The sequence below is a fragment of the Thermobia domestica genome, chromosome 16 (assembly GCF_964235325.1).
Source record: "Thermobia domestica chromosome 16, izTheDome1.hap1.1, whole genome shotgun sequence".
NCBI lineage: Eukaryota > Metazoa > Arthropoda > Insecta > Zygentoma > Lepismatidae > Thermobia > Thermobia domestica.
The window spans coordinates 153,388,716-153,408,243 of NC_137469.1; the positions used below are offsets into that span (position 1 = coordinate 153,388,716).

A 19,528-nucleotide genomic window follows, 5' to 3' on the forward strand; every position below is an offset into this window, starting at 1 on the left:
CAACACTTGTCTCGGTCTTACACTTGTGAACTGTGAGTGGATTTTCTGATTGATATCCATAAACGTTTGTAGTGAACAGATCCTTTTCTTTCTGATTCAAGCACATTTTGGGGAGTTCTCTTCTATTTGGACACATACTACCAATAAAGGTCTTCTGTTTCTTTTTCAATGATTCGGATAATTTTTAACTTGTAAGAAAAGTTATTGCAAGTAACATTCAGTCCTCTGTTGAGAAAAGGATTCATCGTCTTCAGAACAATATATTCGTCTAACTGTAAGTCCCGACGTCGTTCTTAGTCGTTTCCCAGGTAGGGAATGCCTTTGAGTTCATACCGTGACTTTACAACTGCAAGCAACCACATTTGAATCCAAATTTGTCAGGCTTGTTTGGCATATAGTACTATATGTATTTGCATCTCATCTTAGTAGAAAATAACTTTTCATCCACACAAACATTGTCGTGGGTTTTACAGTGCCTAATACAATTCTCTATGAATAAGTTCTACACAGATGACGTCAAAGCAAGCTTGTTTGCTCTCAGCATTGAAGAGCTAGGGCACTTTACATCAAATCGACGATACTTCATTATTTGAAGAAATATCTTTTCATAATCTTTCTGTAAAACAGTGGTCCACAGCTTACGTTCTATAGTTTCTTTACGGGTATATCCGAAGCTACACAAAATTTCAATATTGCTAGAAAAGAAACGGGTCCTGCAATTGACAATGGCCAAAGAGAATCTTGACGGTGTCTGAGGTTCAATAAAGGTGCATTTCAGAATGTTTCTCAGTAATGTCTCGTCTATGAACAAGCAAAAAGCCACCAAAATCATTATCTTCAATATGATGTAACGCATAATATAACAAACAGGTTTCTCGCGAAGGATGTCGTATGAGGCCCAGCATTGTTCTGTGTGTCCACTTTACTCCAACGTGTCCCATGACCTGCTATAAAGATATTTGATTGATTACTTGTGGAAACTTCTGTATGTGTTTCCTTCCTATTATCCGAAGAAGTAGCTTCAGACACTTCATTCTCGCTACTACTGCTGTTTTCATCAAAGTAATCTACCTGTTGTTTTTCCAGGCGAAATTCATTTTCACTCTAATCTTAGAAAGCACGTAACATTTTATCAGGTCTCATGTTCCTTTTGTAATTATTCATTTGTATCTTCAAGAAACCTTTATTTATACAGAGAACAATATTACCAACGAGATACGAACATAATTGAAGAAGAAAACTATTCGAAGTAGTACCATATTTTTTCCCTTACAGCAATAAAAAGCAGAAATAAAACATATATCAAATAGCAAACTCGTTGTAAGAACTAATGTAAAATGTTTCATAATTTATTATTTCTATTAGAGATACTATCATATAGCGTACAACCTGAAAAACTGTTCACATGAACAACAAAATATAGATTATTAAATGAGGCAGTCAAATTGACGGTCTGGTCCTTCCAGGGGTATACAACAAAAATACGTATTTATTTAAAATAGACACACAATGTTTATATGATATATCAAACCTGTCTTTAAAATAATAAAAGTCCTAAAGTATGGTTGCATAACTCAAAGAAATATTTGAGATATAGAAAATTGTTTTACGTGATGCCGTCAAAATGACGGGTTGGTCCTTCTAGTGTTAACAAAAGAAACACTGACTAAAGCTTAAAACCCAGTGTATTTTAAATTTTAATATGTAACGGTTTCGGATATCTAATATAGGGTAAACCATACACTGATTGGCACCCAGATAGTAATTGGCACTTTTCCAGTTAATACTCAAATAATAAGAAAACGAATCAGTTTTTTGGATGTATTCACTAGCGGACGGCAGCACTAGTCTTTGCTTCTATATTCTGTAAAGTTTCTTTCCTGGTCGTTTAGTATTAGAGTGCAGTGGTTTATGGAATAGGTGAATATATATTCCTAAAATTAAATGTGGTTTTATTTCTTATGAATTTGTTAAGGATGTTAAAGAATATTTACCATCGTTCCGACTTATTAAATTTTACTTACGTTTTGGTTTATTCGTATTGTAGATCAGGAATTATCAAAATGTGTTTTCCCTTCAAGTAACCTTGTAATCAATCTCTCCATTGTTGAAAAATGGGGGTGCCAATCACTGTATGAAGAAGTATGTGCCTAGATAGTAATTGGCATACCCCTGCCAATAACTATCACATAAATACAGTATTTTGTATATAATTATGATATAAGGCTTTTAAAGCATTCAATTAGGGAAAATACAAATATACTAAATTCTCGTGTTCCTACGTTAACTCTTTCTAGTTAATGGCACCCATACCAATCACTGTATATTGTGGTGCCAATCCCTGTAATTCAATAATTATCAAATTGAAAAAAGTTGATCACTTTAGCTTTTAGTTTCGATCGCGTGAATCAGGAGTCATGGCTAATTAGTATAGTGTTAATCAATACTATACCAAGCGCCAATCTCATTATAAGATAATTAAGTGTAAAGTTTTTAAAGCGAATCGCATATAAGTAAACTTTTGCTTAGTCTTTAAAACTATTTCTTGGCAAACGCTGCTAAGAATTGGTAGTGATTTGTATTTCCATGACTTCCCAAATAGAGTGCACCATAAAACAGAAATTCTAAGAAGTGGCGCTTTCCCTGTTGATGCAAAACACTGTCCGTTTTTATTGTTTTTTTTAATTGAATCATTGAGTTTGAAAACCTGTCATCCCCATCGAAACAAGTCTTTCCAGGATATGGAATGTTTTCAAACTAAATAAAAATTTAAATGTTCAATATTTTCTCCAACCGGTTGGAGGAGATGACTTGTTTTCAGCCTGAATGGTGTGCCCACATCAGTTGTGCTGGAAAGTGCAAGAACCTCAATGACTGATATTCGAACTCATCGATTCAATTTATATTTATGGCGGTAGGTTGTGGTAATGTTAATTTTTATATCTTGTACTGGAGTAGTTTCTGTTGGTTAGAGACCTAGGCCAATATTGCAATCTGCCAAGATTTCGAACTCTAAAATATTATACGCAAAGGCTTGAAGATGCTCTCCAAGCAGTTTCAGAAGGCATGGGAATCAAAACAGTCTCAAAGATGTACGGTGTACCAAGATCTACACTGTAATTCCGTTAAAAAATCCTAATTACAGAGATAACGTAGGTCCTACTCCAATTTTGCAAAAATAAGAACCTGTATAAGTGAAAAAGATACAGGGAGTGTTCTAGCTGAAAAGAGTACCAAAATGTGTATTGAGTTAATGCTAAGGATTCAATAACAGTAATGTTTACATTTAACGCTAACGGTGATACAACTCCACCAATGATAGTGTACCCTTATGTCAGTATTCCAAATGGTGTGGCAAAGTCTATTTCAAAGAGATGAGGTATTCGACGTAGTAACAATGGTTGGATTAAAGGTGATCTATTCTACGAATGCGTTGCTAAAGTTTTGTACAAACAACAAAATGTTATTTCCAATCATTTATTTTGTTGATGGACATAAGACGCATCTAACGTACCAGTTGAGTCAGCTATGCTGTGAGTTAAAAATATAACTTAATGCTTTGTTTCCAAATGCAACTCGAATACTTGAAACAGCAAATGTTGCAGCATTTCGGCCAATAAAGAAGGGGTGGAGAAAAGTGGTTCGGAATTGGAGGCATAACCATCCCGATGAAAAGTGAACAAGCTGAATTTTGCTCCTCTTCTTAAAGAGGTAGTGGATAATTATATTTCCCCATTAACTATTAAGAATGGCTCTCCTTCCTTTCACTTGTTTCTCTTTGACCCAAATAGTATGGACTATAGTAAATGCATTGGGAACACATCTACGTCCTCACCAATTTCTGCTCAACATTCTTGTGCGGAAACAAACGAAACTATTCTCGTGACACCTGAGAAGTTCTCAGACAGCGTACGAGATGGATTGCAATAGCTGGAAAGCACTAAAGTGGAGAGGGCCTCGGAAAAGAACCATAATGTGGAAATGTCAGTCTTATATTGTTTCTGGAGACATTTCAAAACATCTATACAAAGCAGTAACTCAGATTTGTTAGGGAAAGGAATTAATGCAATCGTTCTTCAACATTCTCTAGCAGAGGGCCCATCAGTCAATTAAACAGAAGAAATATCAGGTTCCGCCATATACGAAAAAGAAGCAAACCTAAATACTCGTGATTAAAATAACTCCAACAATGTTAGACCCTCATTTTCTGAGTGCAAATATAGACATTTGAGAATGGAGTCAGTGCTTCGTGTTCAGAAAGTGCTGAGATGAGTAAAGGCTGAAGGAGATAGTTGAAAACTGGCGGTTTAAATTATGCGTCATTTGCCGATCATCTTCATTGGCCAGAGACAGCTAAGCAATATAGAGCGCCTAACATTTATTGTCACTTCATAGAAATACCAAGAAATGATAAGAGAGAAGGAAATCCGGAAGAAGCAAATTGATGATGAAAAATCTCAGTGGAAAGTAATGAGAGAGGAATACAAGGCAAAAAAGGGAAGGAAAATGCCAGCAAAAATAGGATATAAAGATTGTACAGCCAGAAATGAATCGAAAGATTGTACAGCCAGAGGGTAACCAGAAATAGCTGAGAGTAGTGCCACAACCGGACGCATTTCTCCTCAGGATTCAAAAAAGGAACATATTGTAAAGAGAAATTTGTTCGGTGCCCAATTGGACGTCAGTAAGGACTCCAATAAATCATGTCGAAAATGTGCATTACCGTTAAACGCTTACAACATGATAACGAGTTCTTTGTGTATGAATAGTTTTCATTTATATAGCATTCATAGAGATCACAAGATTCATATTCCAGAAGACCTGCAAGATAATTATTTAGTGTACCATATTCAGGAGGGTATCCAAGGGGGGCTATAACCTCCCTTGACGCTCAGGTATACAGTGTATACACTGGATAAAATGAGTTTCATTCCTGCTTTACACTGGAAAAAGTGGCAAACTATGGTTTAGCTCCTTTAATCATATCCTGGATCCGCCACTGACCATATTTGCTACGTTCTGGACGATGACATTGAATATATAGATATACTAGTTTATGATGATAGTGAAAAATATCATACAGTCTCTGTAATACAAATCGTGCGACCCTTGTTTCTCGTTTCCTTTTTTCATATTCAAAGATTTATTAAGATAGACTTAAAAACATTTGTCATTTGCCTGAATTTAAATGTTATTATTTGTAGAAAGTTATAAACAATTTTAAGCCATTTGTTGTAATTATTGGCCAAAGAGTAGCTTGATAGTATTATATATCTGCACATAATGTAAAACTATGTTGTCCTTTATAAGTAAATACTATTTAAGTTACGGATTACTAACAGTGCCTATCACTGTATTTTCAGTGCCAATCACTATAGTTTTATACTTGTGTTCACTATAAGCTCTACAAACATTTCCTGCTTCTGAAATTCCTAAAAAATACACGTTCTCCGTAATCAATATATTAATGTATATTTAGAGAAAAATCAAGAAAATATATTTAAAAAGATAAAAGATGTAGACATATATATTTTTAAAAATCCTTAAAGTGCCAATAACTATATGGTTCACCATATCCTTTTTCAGACACTATCAAACATAAATGAAAATACAGACATATATATAGTCATTGTTATGACAAAGTTTAAATTCTTTTAACAGATATATATATATATATATATATATATATATATATATATATATATATATATATATATATATATATATATAGTCACTGTTATGAAAAAGTTAAATTCTTTTAACAGACATCTATATAAGAAGGAAGTGGAAAGAAGCATATTGGATAAAGAAGGTAGGAAGGGATAAACTGATGAAATGGACAGGGGACTTACTTATTAATGAATTATGGCAAGGAAGTTTGGATAGCATAGACAGGAAGAAAATAAAAAGAGGCCCTTATAAGAACCGAAATTGGCGGAACGTGAGTTGCTGGAAAGTGAACATGGAGACATGTAGAATTGGCTGAAGGCCTCAGGAAATAATATATATTTTTTTATAACAATGGCTGTGTATGTGTCTGTTAAAAGAATTTAAACTTTTTCATAACAATGACTATATATGACTATATATGACTGTCTGTATTTTCATTTATGTTCGATAGTGTCTGAAGAAAGATATGTTAGATATACGAAACCGTTACATATTATAATTTAAAATGCAGCGGGTTTTAAGCTTTGGTCAGTGTTTTTTTCCGTTAAGATCAATTTAGGATTGAATTTTCCCATAAACGAGAATATGATTTATTTTTTACCAATCTTCATTTTTTTACGAGGGAGGTGTGCTACGTTTCAGATTTGTGGGTAGTAGACAAAAGTATCAGGACAATCCAGTAATAATGTGGCAGATGTAAAGCAAATATTGCAAGTGTGTGTGTGTGTTGTTGTTGTTGTTGCAAAAACTGCATTGAATGAATATGTTGTTCATTACATAAATCTTCAGATATCATGGAACAAACTACTATAAAAGGTTCTCAAAACTTATTTTAACCCTACAAGTGAATACAGTTAGTATTTAATATCAAATATGCAAGATTTATAACTTCCTTTAAGTATATCGGCATGGTTGTCACAATTTTTCTGGTATAGTGTGGGAAACATTATTCTAATGTATGTAATGCTTTTCTCAAACCTTCTTTCGCCGTAACTCATACATGTTAATCTTACTTAGCAATTCGTTCCAAAGTTTCTCAATGGGGTTTAAGCCGGTACTGTGAGGTGGGGTTTCGCGCACTTTTGGGCAGTTTTAAAATAATCATTTCATTACAACTTATACTTTGTTTGAGATCAATATCTTGATAAAATTAGAAGTCTTCTTCATTTTCAGTTTTTCTATTTTGGTGAAGATGTGTCCTGTTAATGTTGAAATATATTTCTTTATCAGAATCTGATCAACATGCACTCACTCTCCAACGTCTGGTGAACATACATAACACAAACTATTACACTTCCTTCTCCGTATTTTACAGTAGAATGGAACTTCTTGACATTTATCTCTGTATTTACTTGTCGAAAAGCTATTATTGTACCATCATATCCATGTAGGTTTAATTTAATATTTTTCCTTTGTTTTATAGTGGTAAAGTACTAATTAGCCACAAATATAGTTACTATTAAAATCTGTTATAATTACTGTTAACATACATGGTAACTTCACAACATTTTACAAACGCAAGCAAATGAAGAGAAATGTAAAGAAAACAATGAATCAGTCTTTATTACTTTCCTTTCCCAATACTTTCTTCTACTAGAAACAAATGTCAAACGTAGCACACGCTATGACGTGTACGAATAGCGGTCGGTCAAAAATCTGTTCAGATTATCGCTTCTAGGAAGATTCTAGCCTAAATTTGTGTGGCACAAATATCTCTTTCCACTTAAAAATATTATATGGTGTACAACGTACGGAATTCAAGTTGGCTGCCATGGTGTACACACAATCATTTAACGCAGTTTTAACACCAATATCAATCTGTAACATTCGCGTTTCATTTGTCCACGCGTCTCGTTGTCACTGCTCTGACATGATACTTTTTTCTATTAGATACATATGTCAAACTCCCTGCCTTATGAACAGGCGTGTCAAAAATGGGTTCACATTCTCATTTGTGGGAATATTCAAGCCTGAATTGAAGTGTAAAATTATAGATTTTTCCATTAAAAAAGTACGATCTGCAATATAACAAAATTCCAGATGACTTCCACGGTGATTACTAGGGCTCGGAAGATCTAAAAACTGCCTAAAAAGAACCTATAAAAGGACCACAAATATCTACAAAAGAACCTAAAATTGTCAAAAAGGACGTAAAAATAAGACCTAATTTGATTAGAATTACATATTTAATGAATATAATGCTCAAGAAAAACAAGATACTGGTAGATTAACGGTCTGTCCTTTTTCCACAAACTTAAGTACAAACTAAAACAAGAAAACTTCCTCCCCTCACCATCATCCCCCCCGTGGACGACATTACTACGCCTTCTTATCTGACTTCTAATTCTTGCAGATCTGGTCTTATCAGTCCAGTTGTTGAAGAATGTCTTATCTTTTGAATTTTCTTTTCTAAAGAAAAGATGTTTAAGAGGTTGTGGTGATTCGTGTTAATGGCCAGTAAATTTATTGTCGAAAGATGAAGTGCAAAAAGGGACGTTAAAACCTGTTAAAAGCTTTTAAAAAGACCAATGAACAAAAAATGCCGTAAAAGGCAAAAAAGGACAAATAAAATCCACCAGTTTCTGGCCTACAAGAAGCCAAAATGAACATATATTATGTTAAGCCTCGTATTCGGGCATTCGGAAAATAGAGGTTTTTTCCTCAACTTTCGGGTTCTAGTGATCACACTCCAAAGCAATGCTGTTTCCGCCTTAATACCAATTGCAACATTTGATCTTCCTCCGTCTACGCATATAGTTATTATTGTTCTGTCCCAATAGTTTTGACTAATCCTGTATATGTATTCACATGTACGATCCTACAGCAAAATTAAACAAATGTTTTCAACAGAATATTTTCACATAATATGTATGATTGGATTATGTCTCGAGAATACAAGCTCAGAGAGACCAGGGTGGAAGCAATCTTTTATGGACAACTGACTTAAGCAATAGCAATTGTTGCAGAACAAAGAATAACCAAACAAAATTAAAATCACCATTCAAAAAATGAAATAAAATGAAATCTTTGAGTTTTACGTCCCATGATTATGCCGGTTAGGGTAAAGGAGACGGTGATGATGAGTAATTAATAAAATGGTGGAATGAAGAAAGTGGGAGGAAAAGGGATAACCCCGAGGAAACACACGCCCACGGTGTTTGTCCACTACAAAGTTCACTTGGTGGAAGCTGTGATCGAACCCGGGACCGCAACCACCATTGGTGAACGCTCTACCACTGAGCCACCGCGGCCCCTAAAATCACCATTCAAGTCTACTTTTTGTTACTAATAACCACTGATGTTCTTCCTTCTGTTGGACTAACACTTCAACTTACTAAGAGGACGCTATCCCCTTGTGCATCTCACCCCTGTTTTGATTTCAGGCTTTCTGGCCATAGCACCATTTCTACCCGGGTTTTTTTTGACGTGGTGCCCTTTTGACGCGGGCCCTTTTGTCGCTGAGCCCTTTTGACGCGGGGAGGTTTTGATTCGAACCTTTTTGTCCTCGCCCTTTTGCCCGGGACCTTCTGACATGGAACCCGGCCACTTACAGTGTTGTTCCTCTATTAAACACATTTACCCACAGTTGAACAAGATTATACACTTATACACTATCCTTATCACCTATATTTTGACATTGGTTCTTATATACTGTATCGAATAGTCCAAAAACGTCTATATCAGATAACTTTTCAATTGCATTGTAAGAGGCAGTCATCCTCCATAGGAGAGATTTAGCAAGGATATTTGTTCTTGTATTTTGTAGTAAAATGTACTGTCATTTCACCGTGGGTTCGAAGCTAATGCGAAAAATCTCAGTATATCACGAATCTCTAAAGAACATGAAACTTTGTGAATAAACTAGCCATTAAAAGTAAGTGCTAGCGTGTCCGAGCTTTTCCAAAAAAATTAACTTTGAAGAGAGGAAGGGAGCACTTTCTACAGTTTTGTTATCTACATTTAAATTAAAGTTGTCTCTGACATCATCATTTGGAAACGGTTGAACTATTTTAAATGAATTTTCTGTCTACTGTACTCAGATGCATTTTAAAATGGAGGAAAGCGAAGTTTATGTGCCAAATATGTTTGAATTGAGAATTGTTCTCGTCAGTTGTGAAGAGGTAAAATAGCATGTGCATGGATTTTTCGCTGTTCTCACGTTCCTTTCCATATTATAAATACATCAATTCTTTCAGAATAATTCATTTTCGTTAACAATCCATATCCTTTAGGACAAAGGACATATGCGAGGGACGTTAAATAGAAAGAATTCATTTCTAGATTTTCAAGTTAATAGGCTAAGCTTTTTTTATATAATTCACAAAGCCAATCTGCTAAATTAATATTTAATAATTACAAGATTAATAGAAGTAAACTCTGATAAAGACAGTAGAGAAGATCACATAAAATATATCGTATTCACCCAATGCAAAGGGTGAATACGATAGCCACCCTTTGAGTCGCTTTTACCAGTAAAATATTAACGGTTTGCTTACATCAATGAGTATACATGAGAGATGAGCTACAGAGAGCCACAGTTAAAGTTACAGTTACCCGTTTAAGTTGTTCACGGATTGATTCCATTACGAACTCAGCAGAGGCAATTGCTCTAGTTACCCGTTACAAAAACAGCATAAAATATTGGTTTACACATATAACTGTTAAAATATGAGCTATAGATAACCACTATTAAGGTAGCCGTTATCCGTTAACATGTTAAGCGATTGACTCTTCTAACAAACTCAGCTGAGACCACTCTTTAGCTACGTATTCTAAAATTTTAAAAAGTCCCTTACATGTATGGGATAGCTACCGTTGAATTCGCTGTTATCCATTAAATTGTTAACGGAATGGTTCAATTAATGAACCGGCCGAGAAAATCGGTCTAGCTATCTACTATGAAAAACATGATTCCAAACGTCACTTACATGCATGGGATATGAGCTATACATATCTACCGTTAAAACCGCTTTTATCCGTTATTATGTTAATGGACTGACTCCATTAATGTATTGGCCAAGATAATCGCCCTAGGTATTTGTTGAAAAAAGACGCTTAAATGCATGGGATATGATTTATACATAGCCCACGCTAAAGTAGCTTATCCCTTAAGGTGTTGACGAATTCACTTCAACAAATCAGTCAAGATACTCGCTTAGGTATTTATTGCAAAAAAGCCAAATTCAAAAATTTGCCTACATACTTGGATCATGGCCAAGGGACAGAATCCACATGGCATTCACCGAGAATCTGTGAAAATTTATGGAGAAATTTGCAATGTATCTGCAATATGATGCAAGCTCCCCCTTTTGTCTTCACGAATCATCCTATCAACGTCACACAAATTCCTGTAATGAAAGTTGCTGGTTTGCCACTTCTGTCATCAACTGTCACAGTCGTCTTCCACTTGCGAATCCGTTGAACCATACATATATTGTTTCTGTGACATAACACTTTCTCCGTAGACCTCCACTAATTATCGATTCATGCCAGATAATTACTATCCTTTGGTCCATAAAGTCGAATAACTCCGCGCACTTCCTCCTTGGAGTAATATCCAATTCAATGCGGTATCTTTAAATTGATCTAGATACCAGACGGGTTGACTGCAGTCAGACTTCCTATATCATGGTATCTGCAATCATACAAAATAAAAATGCCTAAAGAAAACACTGGGTTTTAGAGACATATTCAACTTATTGTTTGATACAATCTGATGACCTGGGATCGACCTCAATGTAAACGAATTTATTTCTTGTTCTACACTAGATCGAAAGGGTTCAGTGCTTTCTCCTCTGTGAAATGTGTATATGGAAAAAACATAAGGCTGCTGATTGCCCTTCTATATGTGGTTAATTCCAAAAAATATCTTATGTCAACATGAACTTATTCCAAATGGGATGCAATCATACAAATGGGATTTTTTAAAATCAAAGTATAAAAGTTATTATTATGTACGCAAGTCATTTGAAGTGTTTTCAAACGAGTAACATTTCCCTGTTGGCCGACTTATTGTCAATCTATTTTAACGTTTTCTTGCTCTTTCAGGTAATTAAAGAACGCAAAGAGGAAAGAAGAACACGGCAGAAAAGCAAAGAAGGGAAAACTGATGACGAAACCTCAGTTATTGGTAAGAAATATTTTTATATTTTCTATGGTCTTTTAAATGCACTTACAGTAATCAGGCAGTGGAAATAAAATTAGCAAAGCAAATCCTCCACCCAATGCCCTTTCCCGGAATATTATCAAATTATATTAAAATTGTCCTTTGTTCACAATTTTGCTTTTATACACAGTGCGTGCTTTGATTACTGTGTTTTGAAGTAAAAATAAGGAATTAAAATATTGAGAATGAAAACAAGCACTGACAAAAGTCCCCGCCTCTAATTTCAGTCCTTATTATAATCTATTGAAATATAAAAATTATTATAAATATTCTACTAAGAATTTAAACTTTTGTTTCACTTTCTTTCTGAATAATTTCTTTCTATTCTTACCTTCATCTGCTATTCAATTATAAAAATATATCATTCTAACATTTCATACTCTATATGCGTACTAGTGTAAAGTTCTTTTAAATTAATTTTAACATTTAAATTAATGCAACGAGATTAGGAATAAGTAGTCGTCATCAATCATTTCTACCGTTTTTTATGATTCATAAATTTTATTTTAATCATACTACGTATCCTCGTCTGCTGAAAATGAAAATTAGGCAATTGGGAATGTCAGACATGCATTGCAAAATTTCAAATTAATGATTTGATTTTTGTGTTAAATGACAATTTCCATTAATCATAAAACCTTCAGATGAATGTTATGGCTAGAGAGAGGCAAAGTATAAAGAAAAAATAAGAAAATATGAAAAGTCCAAAATATGAAAAATATAAAACTTTAATGGTATAATTTTTAAAGATAAATTGATATTATGTTTATATTTATATGTCTCACATTCATTGACCTTTTGAAAATATATTAGTCATAGGCTCACGCAGTTTATTTCAATAATAAAGCTTTAGAGAAGTAATTTCAGAACGCTAAAAGAATTAAAAGTATAATACTTGCCTCACCAAAAACTACAATGATAAAAGTGTGTGGCCCTCGTCTGGAATTACATATTTTTGCTATCAATCAAGCAAAGATTAGACTCTGTGTTGAAAGAAGTGTGAATTATACGACGTGAAGCATGCATGTTGCACCGCCTGATTATCAGAGAAGGTCTCCCTCCCAAGATGTGCTCCAAATGCTGGACGAGATAGTAGTCAGTGGAAGAGGCGTAAGGAGAATAGGTATGGTGGAAAAGAAAGGGTTTCATTCTGGAATTCCCGGAAAACCTGCAGCAGTTTTTGAGCGACATTTGTATGTAGACTGTCATGCAAAATGACACCATGATTTTTGACAATTTGCGGATGCCTGCAGGCAATGTTGCTGTGTATTTAATGGTATTCAGTACTGCAGCGAACCGCAGTAATATTTTCACGGAAAAAGACATGATGAATTAATTTGAACATAAATTGATGATCTACGCCACCTAGGGATTATAGAAACTATCCTGGAGTTTAATCAGCCATTGTTCTGACCGCTTACTATAGCTGTAGCAGATCAATTTTTCAACAAAAGTGACAATCACGTTGTAGGAAACTTTCTCGGTTATTCCTTACACTCAGAGAACTGCACATCTATACACAGCTATTCTTGTTGGCCAGTCTCAATACATGTAGCACCCACAAGTCCAATTTTTTACCTTACCGATTGCAGGGAGCCACAAAACGACAGTGGCGTAGTATGCCCAAATCATCTTTAATTACACGAACAATTTTCTGAAGGCCTATTTCCACAATGTTCCTGAGAACTTCATTGAAACATGATGTTAGTCGGTGCGCATGGATCCTACTTCACAATGCTGTGTCACCGGATCGAAATTTGACAACAGTGAATGGCAAGTTTGTCCACGTGTTTTGCTTTGCAGGAGCTCAGAATCGCCCAGTTTCAAGCCGTAAAAAATATCACACTATAATTTGTTACAAGTAATACATATGTTACAAACAACATTGTATATAATGTTTATAATGTTAAAATCATATGTTTTTACATGTCAATACGCTATACATTTGATTATCCAAACATACGGAAGGCTACCTTCCTTGAAATTTGAAATAAAGGTAGAATCTCGACATGATTAAATTGTCTCACTATCTTGTCGACTATGAGATAAGAGAATCACTGGAATATGTAATGTTTATTTCTAGTAATACCATTCAAAAATGCAACTGAAACCAAATCTTTCATACAAAAATAATTATCAACTCTTCTAGAGATTAGAAGTATAATATACCACCTAGTATAGTTATTGTTGCTAGCAGTAGTTAATAGAGGTTGAGAAATACAATGGCGGGATGGAAATTAAATTGAATTTTTTTATCTTTTAAAAAAATTCGGCCCCTGATATGATCAGGAAGTTTTTCTGCTCTTCTGCAATGGCAAATAGAGGGAAGGGGAGGCGAGTAAAACAGTAGTTTTTATTGCGTATAGAATAAAAGTGGAATAAATAATACAATTTGTAACCCCAATGTAAATCAAAATCATGCATCTCAGTTACGCTTTATTGTAATATGTGCATAAGACAACCTCTCCGTCTGTTGCAAAGCACTTGAATTCAGACATTTAATAACGTAGGTCAAATTTATCTTTAGACATGTCTTATGGACGAGGAGATACTAGAGATTTCCTCCTGAAAAAAAGTTATGTCCCTGAGGAAGAAAATTTACAACTCTTGGTATCCCATACAGAGGTTGTTCAGCCTACGTTTGGCCGATTTCGTTCCTTCCCCCTCCCGGCCAGAATGGATTCACCCGACTTGGTTCGTGGCGTCCTTCAATGTTTTGCACTGGCTTCCTTGGAACGGAATTGTTTTCTGCGTGGACGACAATAACGCACAAAACAGGACCATTGTTGTGTTAAATTTGTTTCCAAGTGTGTGGGTTTCCGCTCTGTGACCAAAATGCTGCCCAAACTAAGCCGGTTTTGGGAAGGCAATGTTGCGGCTGCTTACGATGCCCATTTTAGTGTTTCTGTCATTAGAAAACGCTGCAAGAAGAATGGTTGCAACATCAGTTTAAGTGGAATAAAAAATGTTATTAAAAAGTACAAGGGCAACGAAGCTCCACCATTTGGATCACCAACGAAGTTGCCTAGGAAGCGGGTATGCACCAAGGGCACCTCCACCATGCAGAGGAAACTTCGCAAAATAGCAATGCAAGAAAATTCGCCAACACAAAGGTGCATGGCTAATCGTATTGACGTGTCTTTGGGGACTGTGAGCCGGATCTTACAGCATCAACTCAAGCTGGAAAAAGTCATGAAAGCTCGCGGCATCGTCTCACGGATGCCCACCAAAAGGAACGAAAGTGTAACGCCCGGAAGCTATACGAACGGCATCTGGCAAAACAAAGGTAGATGTACGTCGTAACCCTCGATGAAGCATGGATTTACCTTTCCGACTGCGGCAAACCGAGAGCCATTGTGTACCGAGGGAAAGTTGCCAAGTACTTCAGAAGGTGGGTCCGTGTCTGTAAAGAATCCTTATCAAAAGGATTCATGGTCGTTACTGGCTATTGTTACCGAGGTGAACTGAAGATTCGCAGGGTGGCGAAGAACTGCAAAATAAATTCGCAGTATTTTCCGGAGCAGGTCATGTGGCCTATCTGCGAGCATGAGATTCCAATGATGTACTGAAATGACGCCAATCAGGTGCGCATTCACATGAACAAGGTCTTACCACATACCTCACGATCGTCCCTCGCATTCTACAGGGAGATGGAGGAGGCAAGTGTTATACCAGGTGATACCTTTCAATGAGGTATCTGTTAAATCTCCAGATGCAAGTCCTATGGACTATTGTGGATTTGGATTGCTGAAGCAAGCTTTGGGAAAACGGCGTGTGACAACTATGGAAGGACTTTGGAAAGCTGTGCAAAGGAAATGAGACAAGATTCCCCTCCCACTTCTTCAGAGAAGCCTATTACAGTGGAAATTACGCTGTCGGACTATTGTTAGGAACAAAGGGAAACACATCGAGCACTTACGGACATGGCGCCATGGATTCTTCTAAATTTTTAGATAAGTCGAAATTGGCCAATTGTAGACTGAACAACCTCTGTATCTTTTGTTTCAACAGACGCTGCACTACGTACACTAAATCACTAAAAATATGAAATTAGCTCATGTGTGTTTGTACAACAATGATTTTAGGAAGAGAGTGGAAGTACGGATGGCAGACTGGACTTCAGTGAAAACCAATGTTCGCTGCAAGCTGCACCTTAAGCCAAATTTTCAACGCCAATCTGCTCTGATAGGAAAAAAATCCTTTCTGCATAGAGAGGAAACGTGTGCTTAACCTGGGATCTGATGCAAGGCCACGGGTTCAAGGAAGTTAGATATTCAGTTTAGCCGTACGAAACATACAAAATATGAAGAAGTACGAAGATTTTTACTACATATGAATTTTTGTCAAAATTATGAATACTCAAAACATGCTGTTTCGATTCTATGTACCATGGAACACAATGATCTTTGCTCCCATTGCCTTGCAAGGCATGCCGTATGAATTGAAATGTCATATTTTGAGTCTCTTTAGTTATGGCAATACCAGCTGAATTCTTCCTGAGTTGTTACCGGCTATATATATTTCACGAACAAATGAGTACGTAAATTTTGAATAAGCGTTGTGAACCATTTGTCTTTAGGCGCAGTATTTGCTTCTTAAAAGTCGTAAATAATAATTTTCAAAACATCAATGTGATTTTTCGTTAGTGTACGCTCCTCGAGGCAGGGGATCCGAGTTGGATTATTGGCGGAAACTCGTATGTTCCGAAAGCTATAGATCAACGTCTTATTCAACCTTGGTGCTGAAAGAGACGATCAAATGTAATCAAACAAGAATAAGAACGGATTTGTAACTAATACACAGCTTTCTCGAAGGAACAAGCAACACAATTATGAATAGGAAGTTATTGTATGAGACGTATTTTTCATAATGCGATGAGATTTTACATCGAAAGTCTTTTGTTCCAGATATATCACTGTAAAATCCACCTAAAATTTTAAACAATTGAAGAATATATTTAAAATACCAGTAATCGAGTTCTTGTTTTATCGAAGAACAAATTTAGAAACTAATAAACCGAAAATATAAAATCATCACGAAATGTAACATCCTCTATTATGTCAATCATTGTAAATATATTTCTAATCATTGACAATTTATAATTATATATTTATTCCCGTGCAGGAATGAAACGACGAGATGCGTTCTTAGATTTGTTATTAGAGGCTTCAGAAGAAGGAGTTAAATTAACCGACCAAGAACTAAGAGAAGAGGTTGATACATTCATGTTCGAGGTATGCATGTTAAAATTATTAACGCTAATCTTACAAGTACTCGAAGTGTGTGCCTCAAGGTTAGGATTATACGCCTCTATGATAGAAGTAATAGTGTCAATCTTAAGAGTATATGCGCCACTTGCACTGTGAGGATTGTTAGGAGTATGTGTGTTACTGTTAGGGTAAGATAAATAACTATAGATACAATGAATACGCTGTTTAATAATGATATTTTTACATATACAGTAATTAAATAAACAAATAATCTGTTCGATGAAAATAAAAAAAATGAACTATTGTTTTAGTATAAGTTTTTCTAAATAACTTCGTGATTTTTTGGTGAATTATAGGAGACCAATGACCATACGTCTTAGAACGTGGTGGATAGGTACCTCTCAATGACGAGGCGTCTTAGGGAGTTGGTGGTTTGATCAACCGGTGGAGATTGATGGCTTCTGCGGTGTCCTGTCTCCTTTTTTATGCAGAATTGTTGGTGACCGCTTGAATCTTCGTCACTTGCCGATCATTGGCGATTGTTAACGACATCTTCGTCATGGCTGTGTTTACGGCTAGCACGTGATGTAAAAACACGTCGAACCTCACACTATTAATTGTCATTGACAAAGAGCAGTTAGTTTTTATTAACTTAAAAATTCGATTTTCTCAAAAATTACACATCAGAATTTACTCCTAAGCATGTCATTTTGTTCAGCTTCCTGTGATCTATAGATTGATATATGTCTTCTCTTTGGGCAATGTCATAGTTAATCAAAAGTTAAAGATGAATAGTTGATCATAATTTTGGATTATATCATTAACCATTCTGGTATTGTGTACTGTAGTCTTGCTAATTACATAATAGAAACCTTTACGAAGATATTCTTCGTCATCACCTTCATCTTAAAATGTACAGAGGAGCCGCGGAGACTCAGTGGTAGAGCGTTCATCGAATAACTGCCATACAACAGTTTCCCATGCATACGTACTTCCTCGAGCTAGACTCCTGCTTCATCCAATTGTATTAAAGGATACATGGAATCCTGCCCGGGCTTAGGTTCGAAAGTGTTCACTAGTCAAGTGAACTGTTTTCAACAATATTTTGCAAAGCATATACAAATATTTTGTTCATTGTTAAAAGATTTCAATAATAAATATTTCATTAGCAATCCTACGATATTGCATATTTCGTGACAATATACAATAAACCAATTCTTGATAATATGCCATAAACTTAATCCAGAAGTGGTGGTTTACTGATATGCAATAAATCAAATCCAGAAGTCGTAGAAGTGGTGGCTCAAGCTTCTCCAAACGAAAATTTTCGAAAACATCTAACAGTTTTGTCTATATTCCATAACTAAACAAATAATAAAGCTGCAACTGCAAAGTGCTATGATTTATGCAATTGAAAGAGAAAAAAGTTTAGTGCGGTAACAGGACTTTTCTTTTATTACATCTCATTTTCGAGTTTTACATCTATTATTCTTCAGAAACGGAAAAGTTCGAAACGATACTGTCTCAAATCTCGTCTGGTTTCATAGGGAACCCTACTTGGAAAAATCATTATGGGTAGTTTACTGATAGAAATTAGACCTTTTTCGAACATTTTTTTTTAAAGCAGCTGATGTAATTTTTATATACTTTATAACGGCTTCATTTTTGTACTACTAACAATTTACGTACCTAGTAACTTGTAATGTACCATTACAGTTGAAAGTAATGGCAATTTTTTTTTTTACGCACCCTGTACCTAGTAATTTTTTTTTTTAATTCAATTTCGGTTTAGTTACACAATTTATTTACTCTCTCTACTTCGAATTAAATATAATGAACCCAAAGGTTTTGTTAGTAACCATATTCCCACTGTATAATATATTTATTTATATTTTGATTAAGTGTAAATCCCATTTACGGATATATAACTTGAATAGTTACAAAGTTTACCATTCTGACGTCATACCGAAACATAGTTCCGTTATTGGATATAAATTTCCTTAATTTCAGACCAATGTAGATTTTGGCCAGGTACCTAATCTTTCCCTCACCCCCTCTCACTAGTCCATAGTCGCTTTCAGATCCGGTTATATCTGGATTTGCCAAATTTCTATTTGCTTTGTAATTTCCGCGGCTAAAGTTTTCGTTCTGATTGGAGGAATTTTCTTACCTCTGGCTTTTTCGGCGCAATGTTATTAGAATAATAGAAGACACCTTACGAGACGCAGCTTATATTTTCGCCTACCTATCTGCGTTAAAAGGAATAGGATTTTAATAGAATTCAGGTAAAAATATGATTTAATTTCATAATTGAACACTGAAGGCTGTGTAGGAGCCCCCAAAACAGTGAAAAAAAGCTACATTTTCCGTAAAGAAACAATAAGTTAGTGAAGCATCCAGTTCTGTTTTTCTAGGAAGCCATGTTTGCTGCCCAGCTATAATAGCAGAAGTGAAAGAGTGACTTTATTTTTTTTTGTTATTC

The 19,528-nt window shown here is 35.3% G+C and overlaps 1 protein-coding gene across 1 annotated transcript in view; it reads left to right on the forward strand.

Moving 5' to 3' along the window:
* LOC145673475 (cytochrome P450 4C1-like) overlaps positions 1-19,528 on the forward strand; it is a 109,930-nt gene that overhangs the window by 43,620 nt on the left and 46,782 nt on the right. The window contains exons 7-8 of the mRNA XM_081743204.1: positions 11,719-11,800; positions 16,961-17,070. Coding sequence (XP_081599330.1) covers positions 11,719-11,800; positions 16,961-17,070 — 192 coding nt within the window. The remainder of the gene's footprint in view (positions 1-11,718; positions 11,801-16,960; positions 17,071-19,528) is intronic.